The sequence below is a fragment of the Alosa pseudoharengus genome, unplaced genomic scaffold (assembly GCF_046254945.1).
Source record: "Alosa pseudoharengus isolate Yale_2024_CS ecotype anadromous, Long Island Sound unplaced genomic scaffold, YU_APseudo_1.1 YU_APseudo_1.1_scf_22, whole genome shotgun sequence".
Taxonomy (NCBI): domain Eukaryota; kingdom Metazoa; phylum Chordata; class Actinopteri; order Clupeiformes; family Clupeidae; genus Alosa; species Alosa pseudoharengus.
Window position 1 is genome coordinate 18,407,349 of NW_027468680.1, and position 19,428 is coordinate 18,426,776.

At 41.6% G+C, this 19,428-nt stretch overlaps 1 protein-coding gene across 1 annotated transcript; it reads right to left on the reverse strand.

Moving 5' to 3' along the window:
- Positions 1-1,479: 1,479 nt before the first annotated feature.
- On the reverse strand, positions 1,480-15,585 carry tmx1 (thioredoxin-related transmembrane protein 1). Its single transcript, XM_076299175.1, has 8 exons — positions 15,369-15,585; positions 14,109-14,224; positions 13,879-13,924; positions 13,370-13,498; positions 12,996-13,041; positions 11,770-11,871; positions 11,120-11,186; positions 1,480-3,284 (listed from the first exon to the last, which is right to left on the reverse strand). Exons 1-8 carry the CDS (start codon positions 15,557-15,559, stop codon positions 3,055-3,057), a joined length of 927 nt encoding a protein of 308 aa, XP_076155290.1. The 5' UTR covers positions 15,560-15,585; the 3' UTR covers positions 1,480-3,054.
- Positions 15,586-19,428: the final 3,843 nt, after the last annotated feature.

Genomic DNA, 19,428 nt, shown 5'->3' on the forward strand with positions numbered 1-19,428 from the left:
GGCAGCAGAGACTAGGAAACCAGGGGTGTGTTATGGAGTGAGAACATGATACTACACTAAGGGAGGATAACCTACTGCTTGAAGACAAATAAATAAGCCATGTCAACCGTTCAGTACAACAGACTCAGCTTTCCTCTATCCTCCACATGAAAACTGCCTCAGGGAAGACAGATCAGGAAATAATACCATGCTTTAATTTAAGGAAAAAGAAGAAAAAAAAAAAAACACTATCATCGCTTCTAAACAGTCCTGTTCACTTTGGGGACTATCAGTTAAGGCCACTTCAAATAATACATTCACAAAGGTGTGTTTAAGTGAGGAAGGTAGAAAGTGACATACTGATGAGTGATAAGGGCATGTCAAATAATAAACGTCTGTTCAGCCACTACATTTAGGCCCAAGGTCCATTTTATCTCACTGCAGCATTACTTGGAAAAACATACAAATCAATGGTATAGATTCAAGTATAGTGAACACTCTACGGACACTAGTCCAGGCCTTGCTGTTGCATTCAGGCTTCAATTTATTGACCACCACGGCAAAGAGCACACCAGAGATCAGACTTCCAGTCCAGGTCTCCTTGCCCAATCCCTAAAATTCCTTAAACGAAGCAGTACTGTGGTCAGCCGAGGATCGCTCTTATGGGATGACTTCTAAACGATGGTTCAGAAGAGCTAAATGTTGTAGTGTGTGCAGGTCTGACTTCAGTATGGAGAGCATTACTATGGCAGGGGAAGAACGTGCCAAGTGTATGCGAGTTAGATTGAGACATACTGCACAGTTAAGGGCTGAATGGTGTTCTGTTGATGACCAGCGTCATGAATGGGCAGTGTGGAGTGGGCCGAGATGATTTATGTGGATGGGAGACCCTTTCTTCTTTCTTCACACACTCATACAGACACACTCAAAGCATGTGTGTCCCCAATTAAATACGTCCCCATTAATCATTTTCTGTGCTTCCAGGACCTTTTCCCTCATATCCACAGACCTTTTTATCAATCTCTACCTCTCTCTTCACCCAGTCACCCAGAGGCGAACTTCTCTCCTCTACCCTCCCCCTCTCTCAACTGGACCAATAAAGCAAACAATGCCACTAATTTAGAGCAAGGGTGCTGCATTCCTACTCCTGCCGCCAGCTATGCATAGCACGACCTGCGAGTGGGAGGGTGTGTCCGTGGGGGTGAGGGTCTCCCAAGTGGTGAATGGGTGCTGAAATGTCACTTCACCGAGTATTCAGTGCAACACCGCGAGCAGTCAACGACACGTCTGGACCACTGGTGTGTTGTGGGTAGTAAGACACAGGCGTGTTGTGGACTTTCAGCACATATGCATTTCACTGTTGACAAAGCACAAGTTTTCTGCTGGTTTGTTGGTTTTCTCTTTCATTCTTTTGTATTAGCATGACCCCAAGGACAAATTAAATGTGGGTGTCCATACAGTAAAACAGACAGTGAAACATAATTTACTCCATATACAATATAAAGCGGCAAAAAAAAACTCTTTATGGTTTACAAGCAATACATTCAAAAAAGCTCAAACATCAGGGTTTTTTTTTTTGCTAGTTCTGTGACAAACACTGTTTCTGAAGGAATTCTGCACAAAACACACACACACACACACACACACACGCACGCACACACACACTTGCTTGCTTTTGATACTGGTCAAATAAGAACCATTTTGTTACTATTTAAATCGGTGTTGGTATAAGCATTTAAATCTTAGAAACCGGAGCCAGACTAACATTGAAGTATTGTGGCATGAGGTGCTTCTAAGCATTTGTGCGTGTGCGTTTTCAAGGATTCCGAAAAATGGGATAAGAAACAATATGCAAGTAGCATGAATAAATACAAAAACATTAGGCAGCAACAAGTCTGGTTAAGGTCCACTAATGGACACTACAGGCCCCAGATTAAGTTTAGACAGAGTAGCGTAGCTCTCTCTGCATTCTTCACCTGCCCTCAAAACAAGCAGATGTCTCCCATTGAGCTCCAGTTAGAGGAGTTACAGGGTTAAAAAAGTTAAAGGTTATGAAGCCCGACCCTTTTTTGACCAGTGGTAGCCAACCTCTGTGAACAGGTGGCACTTGCTGGCGTCCCTCTGTTGGGTGTAGGGCACAGTGCAATAATCATTAACCCTTTGTTTCATCCAATGCAAGTTTAAAAATGTCCGCTGTGTACTGCAATGCAAGCCCACACACACATTCAAACAGATAACCGTACACACACACACACACACACACACACCTAGAAAGAGGGTGACGCTTTGTACAAATGCTGGGCAAAAGAAAGACAGAAAAAGTATGTGTGTCTGTGCATACAAAACGCATGTACAAGTGAGGTTGTTCAATGTGTTCAGAGGTGTAGAGAGTATCTGGAATGGCAAGGTTCTACAGAGACACAGGCGAAGTCTAAAGTGATGCATAGGGGAATCTGGCGGTCCATCAATGGTAACACTTGGGTATGAGATGCATACAGTATTGTAACAGTAAAATAAAACCCCAACCTGGGCCAACACATTAATGCCTATCTTTACACATTCATATAAAAAAATAAAAGAAAGGAAAAAATAATAATAAACAATGCTTGAAGTGTTGACAGTGTTGAAAGAGGATGTGTTTTGCGTGAAATGTCGGTAGAGTCCAGCACGGCTCCTGATGTGGGACTGGCAACAAGAGACAGCAAGAGTGAAAAAACAAGAAAGAGAGAAAGAAAGAAAGAAAGAACAAAAGAGAGGGTGAGTGAGAGAAAAAGAGAGCAAGAGAGATGGAGATACAAAGAGAGAAGTTCAGAGAAAGCAAGGCGTTGGAGTTTGCCAGGGCCTCCGTGCCGGCTCCGCGTCTGTAAACTCTGCTTCAGCTCTTTTTCGCGTCTGCGTCAGCGATTCTCCTCGGCATAGCGATCGGTGGCATTGGTGGTGTTTTTACTTTCAAGGGCTTTAGATTCCACCTCTTCGGCCCCCCCCTCCCCCCCTCCCCCCAAAAAAGAAAGCTGCTGATTGGAGTTGCCATGGCGAGGCACGTGTTTACAGCTCTGCCGCCGGGCACCTCCTCCTCTAGGTGTCCTCCTCCTCCTCCTGCCGGGCGGCCAGCACCCTCCTCCTGAGCGCCTCGTCGCCGAACGTTTCAGGGAGGCCCTCGGGCGAGCGGCGGCCCTTGCGCCACAGGTCCTCCCGCGAGCCGTTCTCGTCCTCCTCGTCTTCCTCCTCTTCGTCGTCTTCCTCGCCGTCGGCCATCTGCTCGTCCTCCAGCTGCTGCCTCAGACGCGCCTCAGACAGCTGCTTTCCTGAGGGCACCACAGAGCACCACGTCACCGGCACATTCATGATTACAAAGCACGTGGGTTAACTCCTTCATTGCTACTAAAGTTTTGACTGATTGACTGAGGGCACAGCAACAGGTTAGAGGCATGTAGGTTAACTTTTGTGTCAGTTAGACATACACACACAGGGCCAGTTTTACCATACATGGATTTCAGTGAAGTGTAGTTCTCTTTTATTTTAGGACTAAGCTCAATTCATATACCAGCCCTATGAGATTCAGGTGAAAGCTGATATTGATTTTTAAACTCAACTGCCAAACAAAATGCACTCACTTGCCACTTTTTGGGTACACCTGTTCAACTGCTCATTAATTAAAAAAATCAGCCAATAAAATGTAAAAAAGTTCAAAGCAGCAGAATGGGGAAGAAAGGTGATTTAAGTGACTTTCATCATGGCATGGTTTTTGGTTCAAGACAGTATTTCGAGTATCTCATTTAAGTGCTGATCTACTGGGATTTTCACACACAACCATCTCTTGGATTTCCAGAGAATGGTCCGAAAAAGAGAAAATATCCAGTGAGCAGCACTCCTGTCAATGCCTTGATGATGCCAGAGGTCAGACGAGAATAGCCAGAATGAGCTGATAGAAAGGCAACCGTAACTCAAATAACCATGTGTTATAACAGAGGCATGCAGAAGAGCATCTCTGAATGTGTCAAACTTTGAAGCAGATGGGCTACAGCAGCAAGAAGACCACACATGATGCCACTCCTGTCAGCTAAGAACAGGAAACTCACCAAAATCGAACAGTAGAAGATTGGAAAAATGGTGCCTGGTCTAAAGTGTCTTGATTTCTGCTACGACATTCGGATGGTAGGGTCAGAATTAAAATGGTGGTATATGAAAGCATTGATTGATACTGTATCAACGGCACTCAAATGGCCTCCACAGTCACCAGATCTCAATCCACTAGAGCACCTTTGGGGTGTGATGGGACAGGAGACCTGCATCATGGATGCACAGCTGGCAAATGTGCAGCAACTGCATGATGCAATCATGTCAATATGGACTGAAATCTCAGAGAAACATTTCCTCCACCATGTTGAATCTATGCTTTTAAGAATTAAGGCAGTTCTGAAGACAAAAGGGGGTCCAACCAGACCTAGCAAGGTGTACCTAATAAAGTGGCCGGTGAGTATACACCAATTCTACAATCTTGTGGAAGACGTGTGGTTTAAGCGCTGTTCTGCTGAAAACACATTAACAAGGTGATCCTGGAGAAACCTATTGAGATGTAGCGGCTGACGTCATAAACCAGTACTGGCAGGAAAGTTCAGTACGACGCCAGTCTTTTAACTGGAGTTTAAACGGCAAACCGGTAGCAGGGATTAAAGTGAAAAAAAAATCGTTTGACTGAACTTTTTTCAGGCCATAAGTCATACGTTCTTCATATCTACCTATAGAGATAGCACCCCTTTTGCGGTCGCGACCTATTGGTTTTTAATGTACAAAAAGATGCAAACAGCAAAGTAAAGGGAGTATTCGCCTTATTCACACGGCGGCCATTGTTTAAACCAAAACGAGGCTACAGGGTACACTTACTATATAATTAATGCCACCTACAGGCAGTGTTGGGCAAGTTACTTCAAAATCGTTAGGGCACCAAAATGGCCAGCAGCGGCACTGTGTAGCCTATCTTGACAAGTTTTGGGTTACAATATACAGGTAGTGGGCTCTCTGTTGATTTTAATGAGTAGGCCTAAGCCTAAAGTTACAGCATTTCTATCACAATTGACCAGACTTCGACCTTTTGTCTGCTTTTAACAAAATTCTGGCTATGATTGTTCCTTGTATTGCATCATGAGCCATCACTGCGCCTATTGCATTCTACTGTTGTTAGCCTTAAGCCTAGCTCAGTCATTATGTTATATCACATCGCCCTCCATTAGAAGGAATGAGCTGCATTGAGCATAATAAACTGCATTTAGAATTCCAAATCCATATTTCTAGATATTTTGGTAAAAGTAACTTAAAAGTAATACAATAGTAGTGTAATGCCTTACAATTCAGAGACAGTAATATTATAATGTAACAAATTACTTTGAAATGACAGTAATAAGTAATACATTACGATTTTGAAGTAACTTGCCCAACACTGCCCCTGGCACTTTAATTTCTTTACACCATGGCTTGTTAGTTCTCCCCCATTTCCAACAGCCGCCCATCTCCATTTATTTTTTAACTTTTGACACCTGCCTTCCTTTAGCAACAACGCATCCATGACAGCTAGTGGCCTTGCCAAATAGACGCACACAAATGACGCTAATATGCGAGGTTCTGGTAGGCATACTGGTTATGGTTTTGTGCTATAAATTAATAATATTTTATAGAAAAGTTTTAAGTTGACTATTTTGATTGCATGGTTATTTTTTGTCAACATACACTCACAACCTACTGTCGTTAAAAGTGAGGCCTAAAGCAAAATAGGCTACAAGGCTGTCTGTGCGTCACAAACACGACTGACCCCCTTACTAAACAGTTCGCGATGATGACAATATTATTATTATTTTATGTTAACACGCTCAGTCAAAACCTTCCGTTGCAAATTGTGAAAAACATTGTTGTACATGTCATAACAGACGGGATAATACATTGCATACGGTTTCTATTGCGTCGCTTTACACATAATGTTAGTTGCATTGATTAAAAACTGTAACAACTAGATGTACCGCGTAGCGGTACAAAATATGACCGCCGCTCAGTCCTGCACATCCATTCCGCGAAAATAAATCATATTAATGAATTTGTCTCCATCTTCTACTCCATTCCCCACTCTTGAAACTTTTGTGTATGCTTGTTTGGAATGTGTGTTTGCACACATTCCGCACACAAAGTAGCCTACTGGCGCTGCAAAGGTGAATAGATTTGTTTCTGGGCCAAAAAATCTGTAACATTGTTATAAAACCTTTAAAATCTCTAAACAATCACAAGTAGGGCAGTTCATCACAGTCCATCCATTGCAACTGGACTGATGAAAGGTACACCTGTAGGCTACATTGTATTTGGGAAAAGCAGAAGGTAGCAGCATAATGTATTTATTTATTTATTATTAAACAAAACAATCCCTGTCAGTTCCATGCAGTTTTCAACAGCTATCAAGAAGAGAGGTCATGGATTTTTGTGAATGTTTCTTCTTCTACATATGCATAAGTTTAGTCATCTAGTTCAAATGATATTCAGCTTTATTGTCAATGCACAAATGAAATACCAGTAGTCTAAAACAAAATGCCGTTTTTCCCAGTGGTGCAAATAACTGACATGTCCAAAGGGCCTTCATGAAATGCGTTGCGAGACTGTTCATACACATTTTAACGGGCAAAGTTGAAGAGCTACTCTCCGTTATTGTTTGTGCAAATAATATGCTGATTCATGTTCCCCTGCATTTTGCAACCATGAGGTCAATGGTTAAGCTCAATCTTTTGACGCAATCTTTTGATTTTCACCCAGCCTAGTCCATGGTAGGCGCCCGATAGAAATATTGTTTAATTTTGCGATTGAGATATCCACGCACTGGCGCCCCCCCTGCGACGTGTTCGCCCCCCGGTTTTAGAGCTATTCTAAATGCAAAAATGCATAGAGGGAGTTATGACAAAACCGTGACTGTTAACAAACTATAAGCTATATAAGGTAGGCCCTATGCTAGGCCTATTACACAACACAAATTGTCGCTAGGCTATGCTGGCGACCCAAATAAAATCTCCGTTGGAACCAATGGCTTACACCTTACAGTATCAAGCTGCCACCTCTTGGCGAAAAAGTTAATAGTTTTGCATATCAGTAATACATTTCACGTAGCTGTGAATCACGGAAAGGGCGAATGAAGTGGACACTTCTAAACGGAACCCAACCCACTGTACAGTAGCTCAAGGTCTATGGCTAAAGCAGCCATAATGAAAGCGTTATCATTGTTTGGATACTTCACATCACACACACGTGTTTTTTAATCGCATAGACTACAACTACCAAGCTGGAATCAAAGCACATCGACTCCCCTCTCACACCCTAAACACGCACTTCGAACAAACAAAAAGCGCCTCAGTCTCACGGAATAGCCATAGGCAAAACTGTATCTGACCCTTGTAACGTTGGTACTAAATCATTCATCGCAAAGAATGATTTTTGTAGCACGTGCAACAAATATGTGTAGCCCTGCCCTGAATACATCTCAACGTGCGCTCTAAAACATCTGGTTTAAATGGAGATGTAGATCATCACGGGATCATAGACAGGTTATCTTTCAGGTAGCCTATATATTTTCCATTAAAAAACCATCACGTAGCGAACGTGTTGTGGCTAACTCACTTAGCTCCTGTTAGTAGCCTAGGTTATGGTCATAAGCAAATGAGATGACAGTCGAAAGATACAATTAGTGCTGTTATCGATTTGCTTGGTAGCTTATAAACGCATTTATGGTTTTCTACAAATACATCAATAATCAAATTGGCCTCCATCACTCAACCATGCTAACGGTAACATTATTTTACCTACGTTCTGCTATTGATAGGATTAACGTAGCCTACCTGCAGTTAAAAACAAGCATGTCCGATAAACATTCTCAGATTTATTTCGGCTTCAAGAGGAAATGGGAATTACATGTCATGCAGAAATCATCCTACCCTTAGACGTTCTCTGCGGTAAACTACTGTAGCCTACAGTGTTGTCCTTGTAGGAAGCATAGTGTCTTTCCAACCCATTTAAGATTAACTTCCAACAAAATTACGTCTCACTGCAACGATGCGCCATCTAGTGGACAAACGACTACTTATCGCCAATACTGGAAATGCAGCCATGATGATGATGATGATGAATATTTATTTTGGCTTTCTTTTAATCCTACTGAATTTGTAATTATGTATCGGCCGTTCTAATACCGATAGTATGTGGGTGCCTGTGTGTGTGTGTGCATGTGTATATGTGTGCACCACCATCTACAGGCCAATGAGTGTAGAGACACTAAATGTACACATAACTTAATTTTTTAGACCCCCCCATGGATGAAATTCTACGAAACTTGGCATACCCCCAGAGAATGTCAGGTTAATCATACACATAAAATTTGGTGCAGTTCTGAACGTCTTTACTGAAGAGAGGGGCGATTAAAGCAGAATGATATTGCATTTTCATTTTTTACCGGGGGGGTGCAAATCACAAATGAGTGATTATGGGCTAAGTTGATGTGGGCCCTTGAGACCAACATACCATAAAAATGTCTTCATCCTCGGTGCCACGGTTCAGGTAGTTATTGAGGAAAAACTGCATTTTTTGGGTTTCGGGGGGCCCAGCGCGGAGGGGGAGTGGCCCCCGGGGACCAAACGAAATTTTTCCGTAAAAGTCTAGTGGGGCTACATACCCACCAAATTTCATGTGCCCCGGTGTTTCGGTGCCCCGGGTATCGTTGACCAAAATTTCAGGAAGTAGATGACGGGAAAAAAAAAAAAAAAAAAAAAAAAAAAAAACTTTGACAATCCCTATATGACCGCTTCGCTAGCTTCGCTAGCGGCGGTCATAATAATAGTAGCCTACATGGGGTGGCATAGCAGGCTATCTGTTCAAGTCATAGGTGACACCCAAAATGAATGACCTCCCCTGACAAGAGTTCGCGATAGTAAGAAATTGTCTACATTGATGCACGGAAAGAACACAGCCTACGCTTCTTCTCCGAATTCGCACATAGAGCTCACAATATCATATCCAAAAAAGTTAAACGGATTTGCCAACCTCATCAGCTGTCTCGATTGTGTCAATCTACTTTTAGACCGTTATTAGTCCTCCATATGTGTTCTTTTTTTTAAGCAAACGCCCCAGGCCAATGAGACAAGCGTGTAGCTACAATATAAACAAAGCGGAACTCATGGCTGAGGTAGGCTAGGCTATCTTCTTGAGCCGTCACTGATTGAGACACAGAAAGTTCTCAAGAACACTATTAGGTCTTTAAACATTTACCATCACACACATTAATTCATCGGACCTAATATTTGTAGTTGCCTTAAAAAAAGGAAAAGAAAAGGTGATAGAGCCCCCCCCCTCCTATTTTTTTTTGTTATCGGATCTGCATCGATCTCAAATATGACATTTCTAAAATCAAATTGACAGAAATCCGTCGTACGACGGAGAACTTTAATCCTTGCGGTAGTAGAAACTATATTGTCAAGACAAGGCAATTACGCTACTGTACCCTGGAATACAAAAATAAACTTCATAGAGAGCGTCACTGAATCATGGATTTACCTTTTGTCAGTTGAGTTCATTCATTGCAGCTCTACAAACACAGCCTAGGCTATTTTAGCCTAAATCAGCCATGAAGTTTATTGAAAATGTTAGCTAGTTTGAATATTTGCACTGAAAGCACTTATGGAATAGTAGGCTAGTTTGAGTTAAACTGCTTGTTACAACAGCAAGCCTAGCCAAAATATTTTAGCCACCTTAATTGACCAGTGCTTCGTCTGAGATATAAAACGGAGATGTAAGACTAATATGCTACCAGGGGGATTTTGAACTTGCATGTTTCATGGACTTTGAGACAAAAAAGACCTTCCTCGACATCAACAGATGTTAACCAACATCCCACCTACAAGCATGAGCCAGCACAACCAGCAAAGTTTGTTATGGGCACATCAATCAATACAACTAATAGGCCTACGGCAAAATAACTATAACTAAAGCAAAATAAAATACCGGTAACTAGTTTATAACAGTTAGAGTTACACAAATAAAAGTTTTTTTTCCTCAAAGTCGCAAAACGTGGCAAACACATGCATATAGAAACTAAATGCATGCATTTGACAGCTAAATGCACTGGGACAAGGTAGCATCCCATCAGGGTTATCACAGCATAGTAGCCTAATGTAGGTAGCATCCTATCAGGGTTATCACAGCAGTAAGTAGCCTAATGTAGGAAATGTGTTTTCTCCCCTCACTGGCCCTTCACACAGTGATTTTGCATTTCTCTGTCCGCGGATGAGTTGAAGTTAGATTTTGTGACTCACGTGTATATATATCTAAAATAATCGATTCTTCATACATTAGTATGTTTTGGTGGTGGGTTAAGTGGTGGGGAGATCCACTGATACAAGGCTGCGAATGGCTGGCAGGCTACTGTTCAGAACGCCTTTTTTCCTGCCAGTGGGTCAAAATTCTGTTTTTGTGATGTAGCCGCTACATCTCAATTGATATCTGAACTCAAATCAAACAGACTCCTCCATTCAGTGTTCCGAACGCAAGCAATGTTGCTGACTGGCACAGCATCATCATGTTTCAGACCATCTTGATTTCAAGGCATGTGGTTTAACGTCTGTTTGCTAAAGTAAAAGTTGCTACATTTCCCGCAACTCAGGGTTTCTTACCACTATTTAGGTTACATTTAAGTTAACTCTTTATCGTGTTTTTTTTTTCCCCTAGGAGAGGCGCTTGCAGCAAATATAAGCCCAAGCCTTGAGACTAAGTTTGAATGGGTACAGATATTGAGTTCATTTGATTATGCTTAAGAATCAACATGGCTGAAGGTTTGGAGCCATTTTGTATTCATTTATCCTCTAAGATGAACAGGAGATGAACAGAAGTGTTGGGTCAATGTGCCAATGAATTCATTCGGTTAGGCAACGGTCTGTTTTTATCTACAGGAGGTACAGTAGTTCAATGCAAATGACCTTTACTCTGTTATCTTTCCGCACCAATTAACTGTGAAAGCAGCAATGTAAGACAGTATGCAGTTAGCATGTGAAAGAAGTTCAAACTGCCAGGCTGTGACTGCTGTCGGGTGAACTGCCAAAAATACAACCAATGCTTTTGCACTACTTACTACTTTGGTAGTAGTTACTTTGGAATCTTCTAGATGGGAAGACAAAGTCAGCGATGAACACCAGTATCTAAAAGAAAGAGGGAGGGCTGGTTAGAACAAGTCAGAAAGATGAAGAACACTGAGAAAAGACGAACGCTTCTCAAATAAGTAACTTATGGGCACGGACACACACACACACACACACACACACACACACACACACACACACACACACACACACACACACAGCAGTCAATCACATGAAACAGGAGTGCTAATGTCAAAACTGACATGGCACAGATGCTGTGCACAGAAGAAAATGTAGCAGATATAATGAAATACTCTGTGTGTGTTTGTTTGAAACAGCTGTTAGCAGAGGCCTTTGTGGGTTCTCATGAACATAGCACAGACAGCCTATTGCTTATGAGGCTGAAGAGGGCATTTTTTATTTGACTTGACTTGGCACTACACAGCAATGATCATGAGTGGCTGTTTCTCTCTTTCATTGGGAATGAAAACCTTGTGACTGACACACACACACACACAGTACTTTCTAACATGAATGCAGGTTTACTCAATGTGCAATGCACAATGTGCAACTGTGTGTGTGTGTGTGTGTGTGTGTGTGTGTGTGTGTGTGTATATGTTTCCATTTTAAAAAGAGAACTAACCAGTCCCAGGACTAGACCAGAGAAGAGAGTGGCCAGGGCAAAGATCACATAGGACCCCCACACAGGGATGCCCAACTGCTCGGTCAGATAGTTGTGGCAATGCTGGAGAGGAAAGGCACATGATTAATCACAACACACATTACAACCATACAATTGTGGCATTTATCAACACGAGTGCAATTCAAAGTCGATAGATAGATAGATAGATAGATAGATAGATAGATAGATAGATAGATAGATAGATAGATAGATAGATAGATAGATAGATAGATAGATAGATAGATAGATAGATAGATAGATAGATAGATAGATAGATAGATAGATAGATAGATAGATAGATAGATAGATAGATAGATAGATAGATAGATAGATAGATAGATAGATAGATAGATAGATAGATAGATAGATAGATAGATAGATAGATAGATAGATAGATAGATAGATAGATAGATAGATAGATAGATAGATAGATAGATAGATAGATAGATAGATAGATAGATAGATAGATAGATAGATAGATAGATAGATAGATAGATAGATAGATAGATAGATAGATAGATAGATAGATAGATAGATAGATAGATAGATAGATAGATAGATACTTTATTGAACCTCAAGGGGAAATTCAAGAATTTCAATGAAGCAAAAAAAGCAGTATTTTTCCTTCGCTATATCCTATGACTTTCCTGGTCTTGTAGGGGGAAAAATAGATCAGTACTTTCCAGTGTTCACCCTGGTTGCTTCAGTTGTACTTGTTGAGACAATATGACCAGGAAACATGTGAGCAACAGAAATAGCTGAAGTATTTCCACTACACTGACATATTAGCTAATGTGATGGTTTGTATGAATCCATCCGCCATTTCTGCATTACAGGGAAGCTACACCAGGCGCGTAACTGAAGCGTTCCATTCGCGTTGCGTCTGCTGCAACAATTAGCTTCCACTACAATCAATGAAAGTAGCTACACCAGATGTGACAGCGGCGCGTACGTTTGAGAAAAATAGACCAATCTTCTAAAATGTTTTTACGCGGAGGGTCGCGAACGGAACACTTCAGTTGTAGCTTCCCTGTTACAGTGATGACCACTTCCAATCCGTAAATGAGTGGAGGAAAATGCTATGGAGGATTTAGCAAAAATGCTATGGAGGATTAAGCAGCTCCATGGTTTTCCTAGTTTAGTTTAGGTGTTGGGTGAGACTGAATCGGTCTCTGTGGAGAACCTACCCGTATGAACATGGAGAGCTTGAAGAGTGCAGACATGGAGTTCATCCTGCCACAGAAAAACACACAGTAGAGGTACAGGATTAACTAATGCAGATGTGAGGTAGTGAGACTATGCAACTACAGTAGGGCTGGACATAGAGGCTACTTTGCTACTCAGTCCAGCACAACAGTCATGTGATTATGTATGTAAGACTTGTTCATTTCATTGAAAATCATTGTATGAAAAAACATCCATTATATGCTGGGAATGGTAACAGGTTAAACCATAATGATATGGGGTTTCTGAGTTCAATATAGATCCAACTTGACAACTTAAGATGCCAACAAATAGGCCTAACACACATGCTCAAACATTTACACATTGATAGACTCACAAAAAGGAGGATGGACCAAACCACGAGGACACTGGTTCGATAGTCTGCCATTTCTTTTCATCAATGAAGCTAAGGAAGTCCTCTTTGGTGCGTGGTCCCTGGTACCGCCGAAACACACCATCTTTACAGCTGAAACACACACACACACACACACACACACACACACACACGTGTGACTCATTCAGACATTAACCACAATCTGCTCAGCAAAAATAGCCCACAAGAAACTTTCCATTTTACAGAAAAAGCTTTGCAATGGTACTTGTCCATACATAGTGTTTCAGTTCTGTCTAGAGTGAGTGACAGAGAGAGAAAGCGAAAGAGAGAGAGAGATGCACGCACTAATCAGGAAGTGTGTTTGTGATTAAAATCTGCCCACAGTGTTTCTGATGTACATGTTTCTTTCCCTGGAATACATTTTTTGCCAAAAAACTTGTACCACTCCCCAGTGAGTGTAGATCCACAAATTTCATAATCATTCTTGGTTCTGCATTGCACATAACACTTACTGGTAGATGGTAGGAAGGGAGGTGATGATAAATCTGCCACTTAGTCCTGCATAGACAAGAGAGGAGGAGTGAAGAGGTAGAGTCAGGTACCTTTAGATATGACCAGTACTGGCCATGGTAGTGGCCGTACAACAGTCACATCAGCTTCTATTTATATTCCAAAGGATCCCTAGTCTGCACAGGCAGATTATGCAGATTAAAATGCATTGTTGCTAAGCCAAGCTTCATACCTGGCTGTTCGGTGACATCCACCTTGGCGATGTTGACGCCCAAATCCTCCCCCCACTCGGCGAACTCCCCCCACACAGGCTGCAGTTGTCGACATGCAGGGCACCATGGGGCAAAGCTGGGGAGGCATTACATTCAACATAACCTTATTGGTGTGACACTGCCTACAACACACACACTTCCCACAGCCTAAATTGTACCATTAGAGGGTGGCTGACCAAATCACATCAGGTCACAGTGAGGTTCAAGACAGGAAGCCAAGAATAAAAAATAAGGAATATAATCTTATACACAACTGTCCATATAGCTTGGTAGCAATGCAACACACATATGCAATAACCTTCTGGGGAATAAGGCACAGTTGAATCGAGCTGTCATTGTCAAAATACAGCCCACAGGCCTTAAATACATTTCAATGTATTACACTGGGAAAGAGGATACCAAACCATTTTATAGATGGCATTAGGAGAACATAAAAGTGCCAAATGTCTGTCAAAAACCCTGGGACCAGCTGGGCAAGATTTATTCACCTAAAAGTGACTCTTTTTGCAGTAAATCAATCTTGAATGTGTAGCTGCTAGTTAGAATACACCCTGAACTCCGCGAACAGGTGAGCTGCTGACATGAGTTATGTTACATGAGTATGTTATATCATAGCTGAACATTCTGATTTTTAGAGCAGATTTGAGCTCAAGTACCAGTTGTCATATGTCACATGTTTTGCAGCTGGCTAGCTCATTCATACGACTGTCCTCTTCACAATGCTTCCAGTGATGGCGCAGCTGTTCATCAACTTAGCAGCCACTTCATAACATACGTTGAGGGTGCTTTTATATCTCACAAACATTAACTTTACATAGTCTACTTTCACGACTCGTACATGTCTTACCAGAAGTCATATCCAGTCTAGCTACAGGCAAAAAACGAATTGGACAGCTAGGTGAGTATACTCTAGCTACCAAGCTAATGTTAGTCAGATGGGATAAGGGCTACACCGCCTTAGCTAACACGCTAGCTGTTTGTTAGTTAATTTAATGATACAGGCGATCGCTTACAGCTAATCTCATGTTAACGTTAACAAAATGTTACAACTGCTCGTAAATGGCGCTATCTAGTTTTCTAGACACCTAACATTAGACAACCACTGTGTTTACAAACATGCTGTCAAAGCACTAAACTACTAATGCTAGCTAAGTTAGCTTGGCGCCCCGGCTAACTGGTAATGTTAACGTAACCAGGAGTCGTTTGGAGACTTCACTTACAATTCTATCATCCATTCTCCCGTCAGTATGTCTTCCCAGTTTCCGTCTGTTACCTCTTTGAGACTATCCTTCTTGGCAAGGGCTGTCTGTGGCGCCTTCAGAAATACAAAGACGCTAAAGAGGACCATAAATGTTCGCCAATGAACATGTTTTTTAGCTGTTCCTACTTCGTAGTCCAGCAAGGACGCCATGGTCGGGTCACCACTCGCCTCACTGTAAGCTTAACTTCCGCTTAGCATCAGTTGATAACCTCCCCCTTGCCATATCCTCATAGGAGGCGCTTTGAAAATTGCGTCAACTTTAAAAGAGTGTGTTGGAAAGGCTAGGGAGGAGAAAAAGGAGGGGAGTATGCTTAGGCATGCACATTGTATACTTTATAGGTTACCCAAAACCAGTATTTGTGTGTGCATCATTAGGCTACCACAACATCTTCTGCATTTCTGCCATGGTGGCAATTGGCTAGAAGTAAATTTCTAATTTCTAATTTGATGAAGAAAGATGGAACTGAATGAAATGAATGAGAATGGTTTATATAATGAATTCACATATATTCCATCCTTGCACATCTTGCTTTGGGTTTATAAGCAAGGTGATTATACTTAAGCCGGTGATTAGGCAACTCAGGGCTACCAACTTTTCAAAAAACCTTGGAGTGAGATTTGGTGGGGCCAACCAAAATTTAGTTTGGCTCATTCAGCATTATACCGTACAGTAAAAAAAACGTACATCAGTGGTTCTCAGGTGTAGGGACCAGGCACGGACGGATTATGAACTTTCGGGCCCCTGGGCCCACATGTATTAAGGGCTCCCCACTAATTGTTGCATATGTGGAAGGGGGGAAAGAATTGTTTTCATTTGTTTGATGTGATTTCCTGTATTCTGGTGCCTAGCGGCAGCAAATTACAAATTACATTTGCTTCCAGGGCTAGTCTAGCAACTCTCTGTTGGCTTGTGAGCTCGCTCCCAGAGTTAAATGAACATTGGTATCAAAGGGATCTAGCCTACTACTAGGACCATGGGCGTCGGAGGCATTGTGAAAGTGGGTGGGACATTTCAGAGGGGCGGTATGGGGGTTCTCCCCCATAACAATTTTTTTGGACTAGATGCAATTTCCTGAATTCTGGTACATTTTAATAGGTTATTTAGATACTTCTATATAACAAAATAAAGCCAGCCTACGAAATTAATAAAAAGTAAATCATGCATAATTTAAAAATAACTCAATAGGCTACTTGGCTACGCAATAAAGTTTCCATTACAGCACCGCAGACGTTCAATGAACGCATGAAAGCGGATGGTTTGTTTGAAATCCCGACACTACATGGAACGTAATAGTGATCATCAAATACCTCCCCAGATTTCAGTGCCCATCAGTCCCAACATTTAACAATATAATCAAACAGTCCAAAAGTAAATTAAATATCAAACTAAACCGAAAATGTCATGCTTTTGAAGGCCTACCAGTATGCCGCTCCAAGAAACGCATGTCTCAAAATAAAACTCGCATAAGAAATAAAGGGCTGTCTCGAATACAATCCTGCCCCTAAAGGCCTGTACTTTGTCTTAAGACCCCGGCCATAATTTGAGGATTTACAGTATCTAAGTAGACCAACTGGCTTCAGATAACAGAGTGAATAGAGATTGTGCAGTCTTAGCTGTGGTTAGTGACGTGATGCTGTTAATGGGGAGTTTTACATAGCCTAACGTAAACCTATAGGTTATTATTTATTTGGCGTACATATAAGGCTTTTTACCTTATCAAAAGTGAGGGGGATGACTGATGTCTTCAACACTGCGGGGGATTTGGCGCTTGTCACTGTGTGTATGACAAAAGAGGAATGGGAGAATGCGTGTAACAAAAAAAAAAAGTTTATGAGCGATTTACGCGCAAATGGGAGAATCCAACGAAAATGACAATGAAGCACTAAACAGATGCTGAAAACAGCACTGGTATTTCGCACGGCAAAAGTGTGTGTGTGTGTGTGTGTGTTTTTTTTTTAAAGTGGGTGGGTGTTTTGTAAGAATTTAAGAAATGTTTGTATATTTTAACTTTTTAAATGCATCAATCAGCAAAATAAATTCAGAGGTCAGACTTGCTTATTTTTATGGAAATATTTGTGCTGTAGCTATTTTGCACTTCAGAATTATAACCATGCACACACAGGTGGAATAGTTATGGTGATATTGCAATAAGTTCACAACCACAAAAACATATGCTACATTTCACAGTTCAGAAATGTTCAAAAATGTGTGTACATTTCAGCACTCCATGAAATTATGCAGAAGTGGTCACCTGTGTTATTCAGCTAGTTTATTTAAGATAATATATTGGTCATTGTAATGGCCATAGCCTATAGCCTACATGCTATTCTTTTTTCAGGATGTACTTATATCTGCATGATGTGAATGTTTGCATATGGCTTATGTCAGGCTTTATATCAATATTTGTGTCTCATTATTTGATTTTCTTCATATTTTTGCATTAATGTCACTAGGAAGCATGCCAATATAAATGTATTCATGTATCTGTAATGGGATTGGCTGGAACCTGACAATATAAGAACCATGATAGTGGGATAATCTATGGCTGAGCAATTTACAAAAATGTATGTAGGCCTACTGACAAATAGTTTACATTAGAATACATTATAATTTCGCCCCAATGAGGCTATGTAGAAATGTGTTGCAATTTCAAAACCGGATTACTCAGGAACCACTTATTGCACAGTGCATGCTTTATATCCTCGTATTCGGTATGGTTTGCTGTTTATTGTGATATTGGGTTTGCCACGTGTTGTGTGAAGGGTTAGTGAAATATTAAACCGAGAGTAATGGGTGTGCACTGTGTGCAAAATGCAAATATGATTAGCCTAAATTGCACGTCGGTTCAATGTTAATTTTCTCGCGAACCATTTATCACAGCAACTTGGCGCTAATATCATTGGAAAGCTTAGATTCCGCACGTTCACCTGATGTGTGATATCATATGTATAGGTTTAGTTTAGTTGAACCTCATCTGCCAGGTATTTGACCTACCAGGTTGACACTTCAGCGTGAAAAATACTCAATAATACTCAAAGCATACCTGAAGCCGGGGAAATGCGGGGGGAATGCGCCTGGGACGGCTTCTGAAGTAGCATCGCAAATGAGAGAAAATTTAGAAAAATACACAGACAGGGGGTGCTCTTGAACCCTCTCACCGTCTCTGAAAGCATAACCGTGGCTCAACAGGTAGATCTATGCTATAGATAGGCTAAACTCATTTTTCAGGCATCTGACCGACCGGGTTGACACTTCAGCGTGAGAAATCGGGGGTGTGGCGTGTGAGTGTGTGAAACTAATCAAATGCGTGTGTCTCACGGCCAATGCGTGAGAGTTGGCACCTATGCAACTTTTGAACAATGTTGCCACATAACCGATTCCATGTGTTGTGGTTGGATGACCATGGTAATTTTCCTATTGATGATGTAGACGAACTCCAGAAAGTGGATGCCCATTGCCGTATATCAGTGGGAATGTAAGTTACCCGAACAACAATATTCCAACAGGAACATTGGTCATAAAGTTGCCTTTTGTATCATCAACTTTAAACTCATGTAAGGGCCTGTGCTGATCCTACCACTGCTCCTAGCCTCCTAGTATTGTGTGCCTCTATGTTTCGAGAGATTGCTGAACATCAGCCTTGGGATGAGTAACAATCAACTTGCCAGGCATCTCAGCAGCATGTTGTGTGACGTTTATAGGCTAGTCCAGAAATCCAATACAAGGGCTCATTGGGGCCCTTATATCTGTGTTTCACCTTGAGCAATAGAGATAATCTTTTTTTCTTCCGGTCACTAATTTATGCATTGTGCAGTACTAGGATGCAGGGGCGCTGTGGGGCCCCTGTCAGTGCTGGGCCCTTAGAATTGTCCTAACTCCTCCCCACCTAGCGCCGCCCCTGCTAGGATGAGCTGGCTTTTAAACCTTGACATTTTAATTTAGACACCCTGGAATTCACCTCAGCCTCTTGCATCCCTGTGCACAATCTTTTTCTGAAGCTGGTCAAAAACCTGAATTG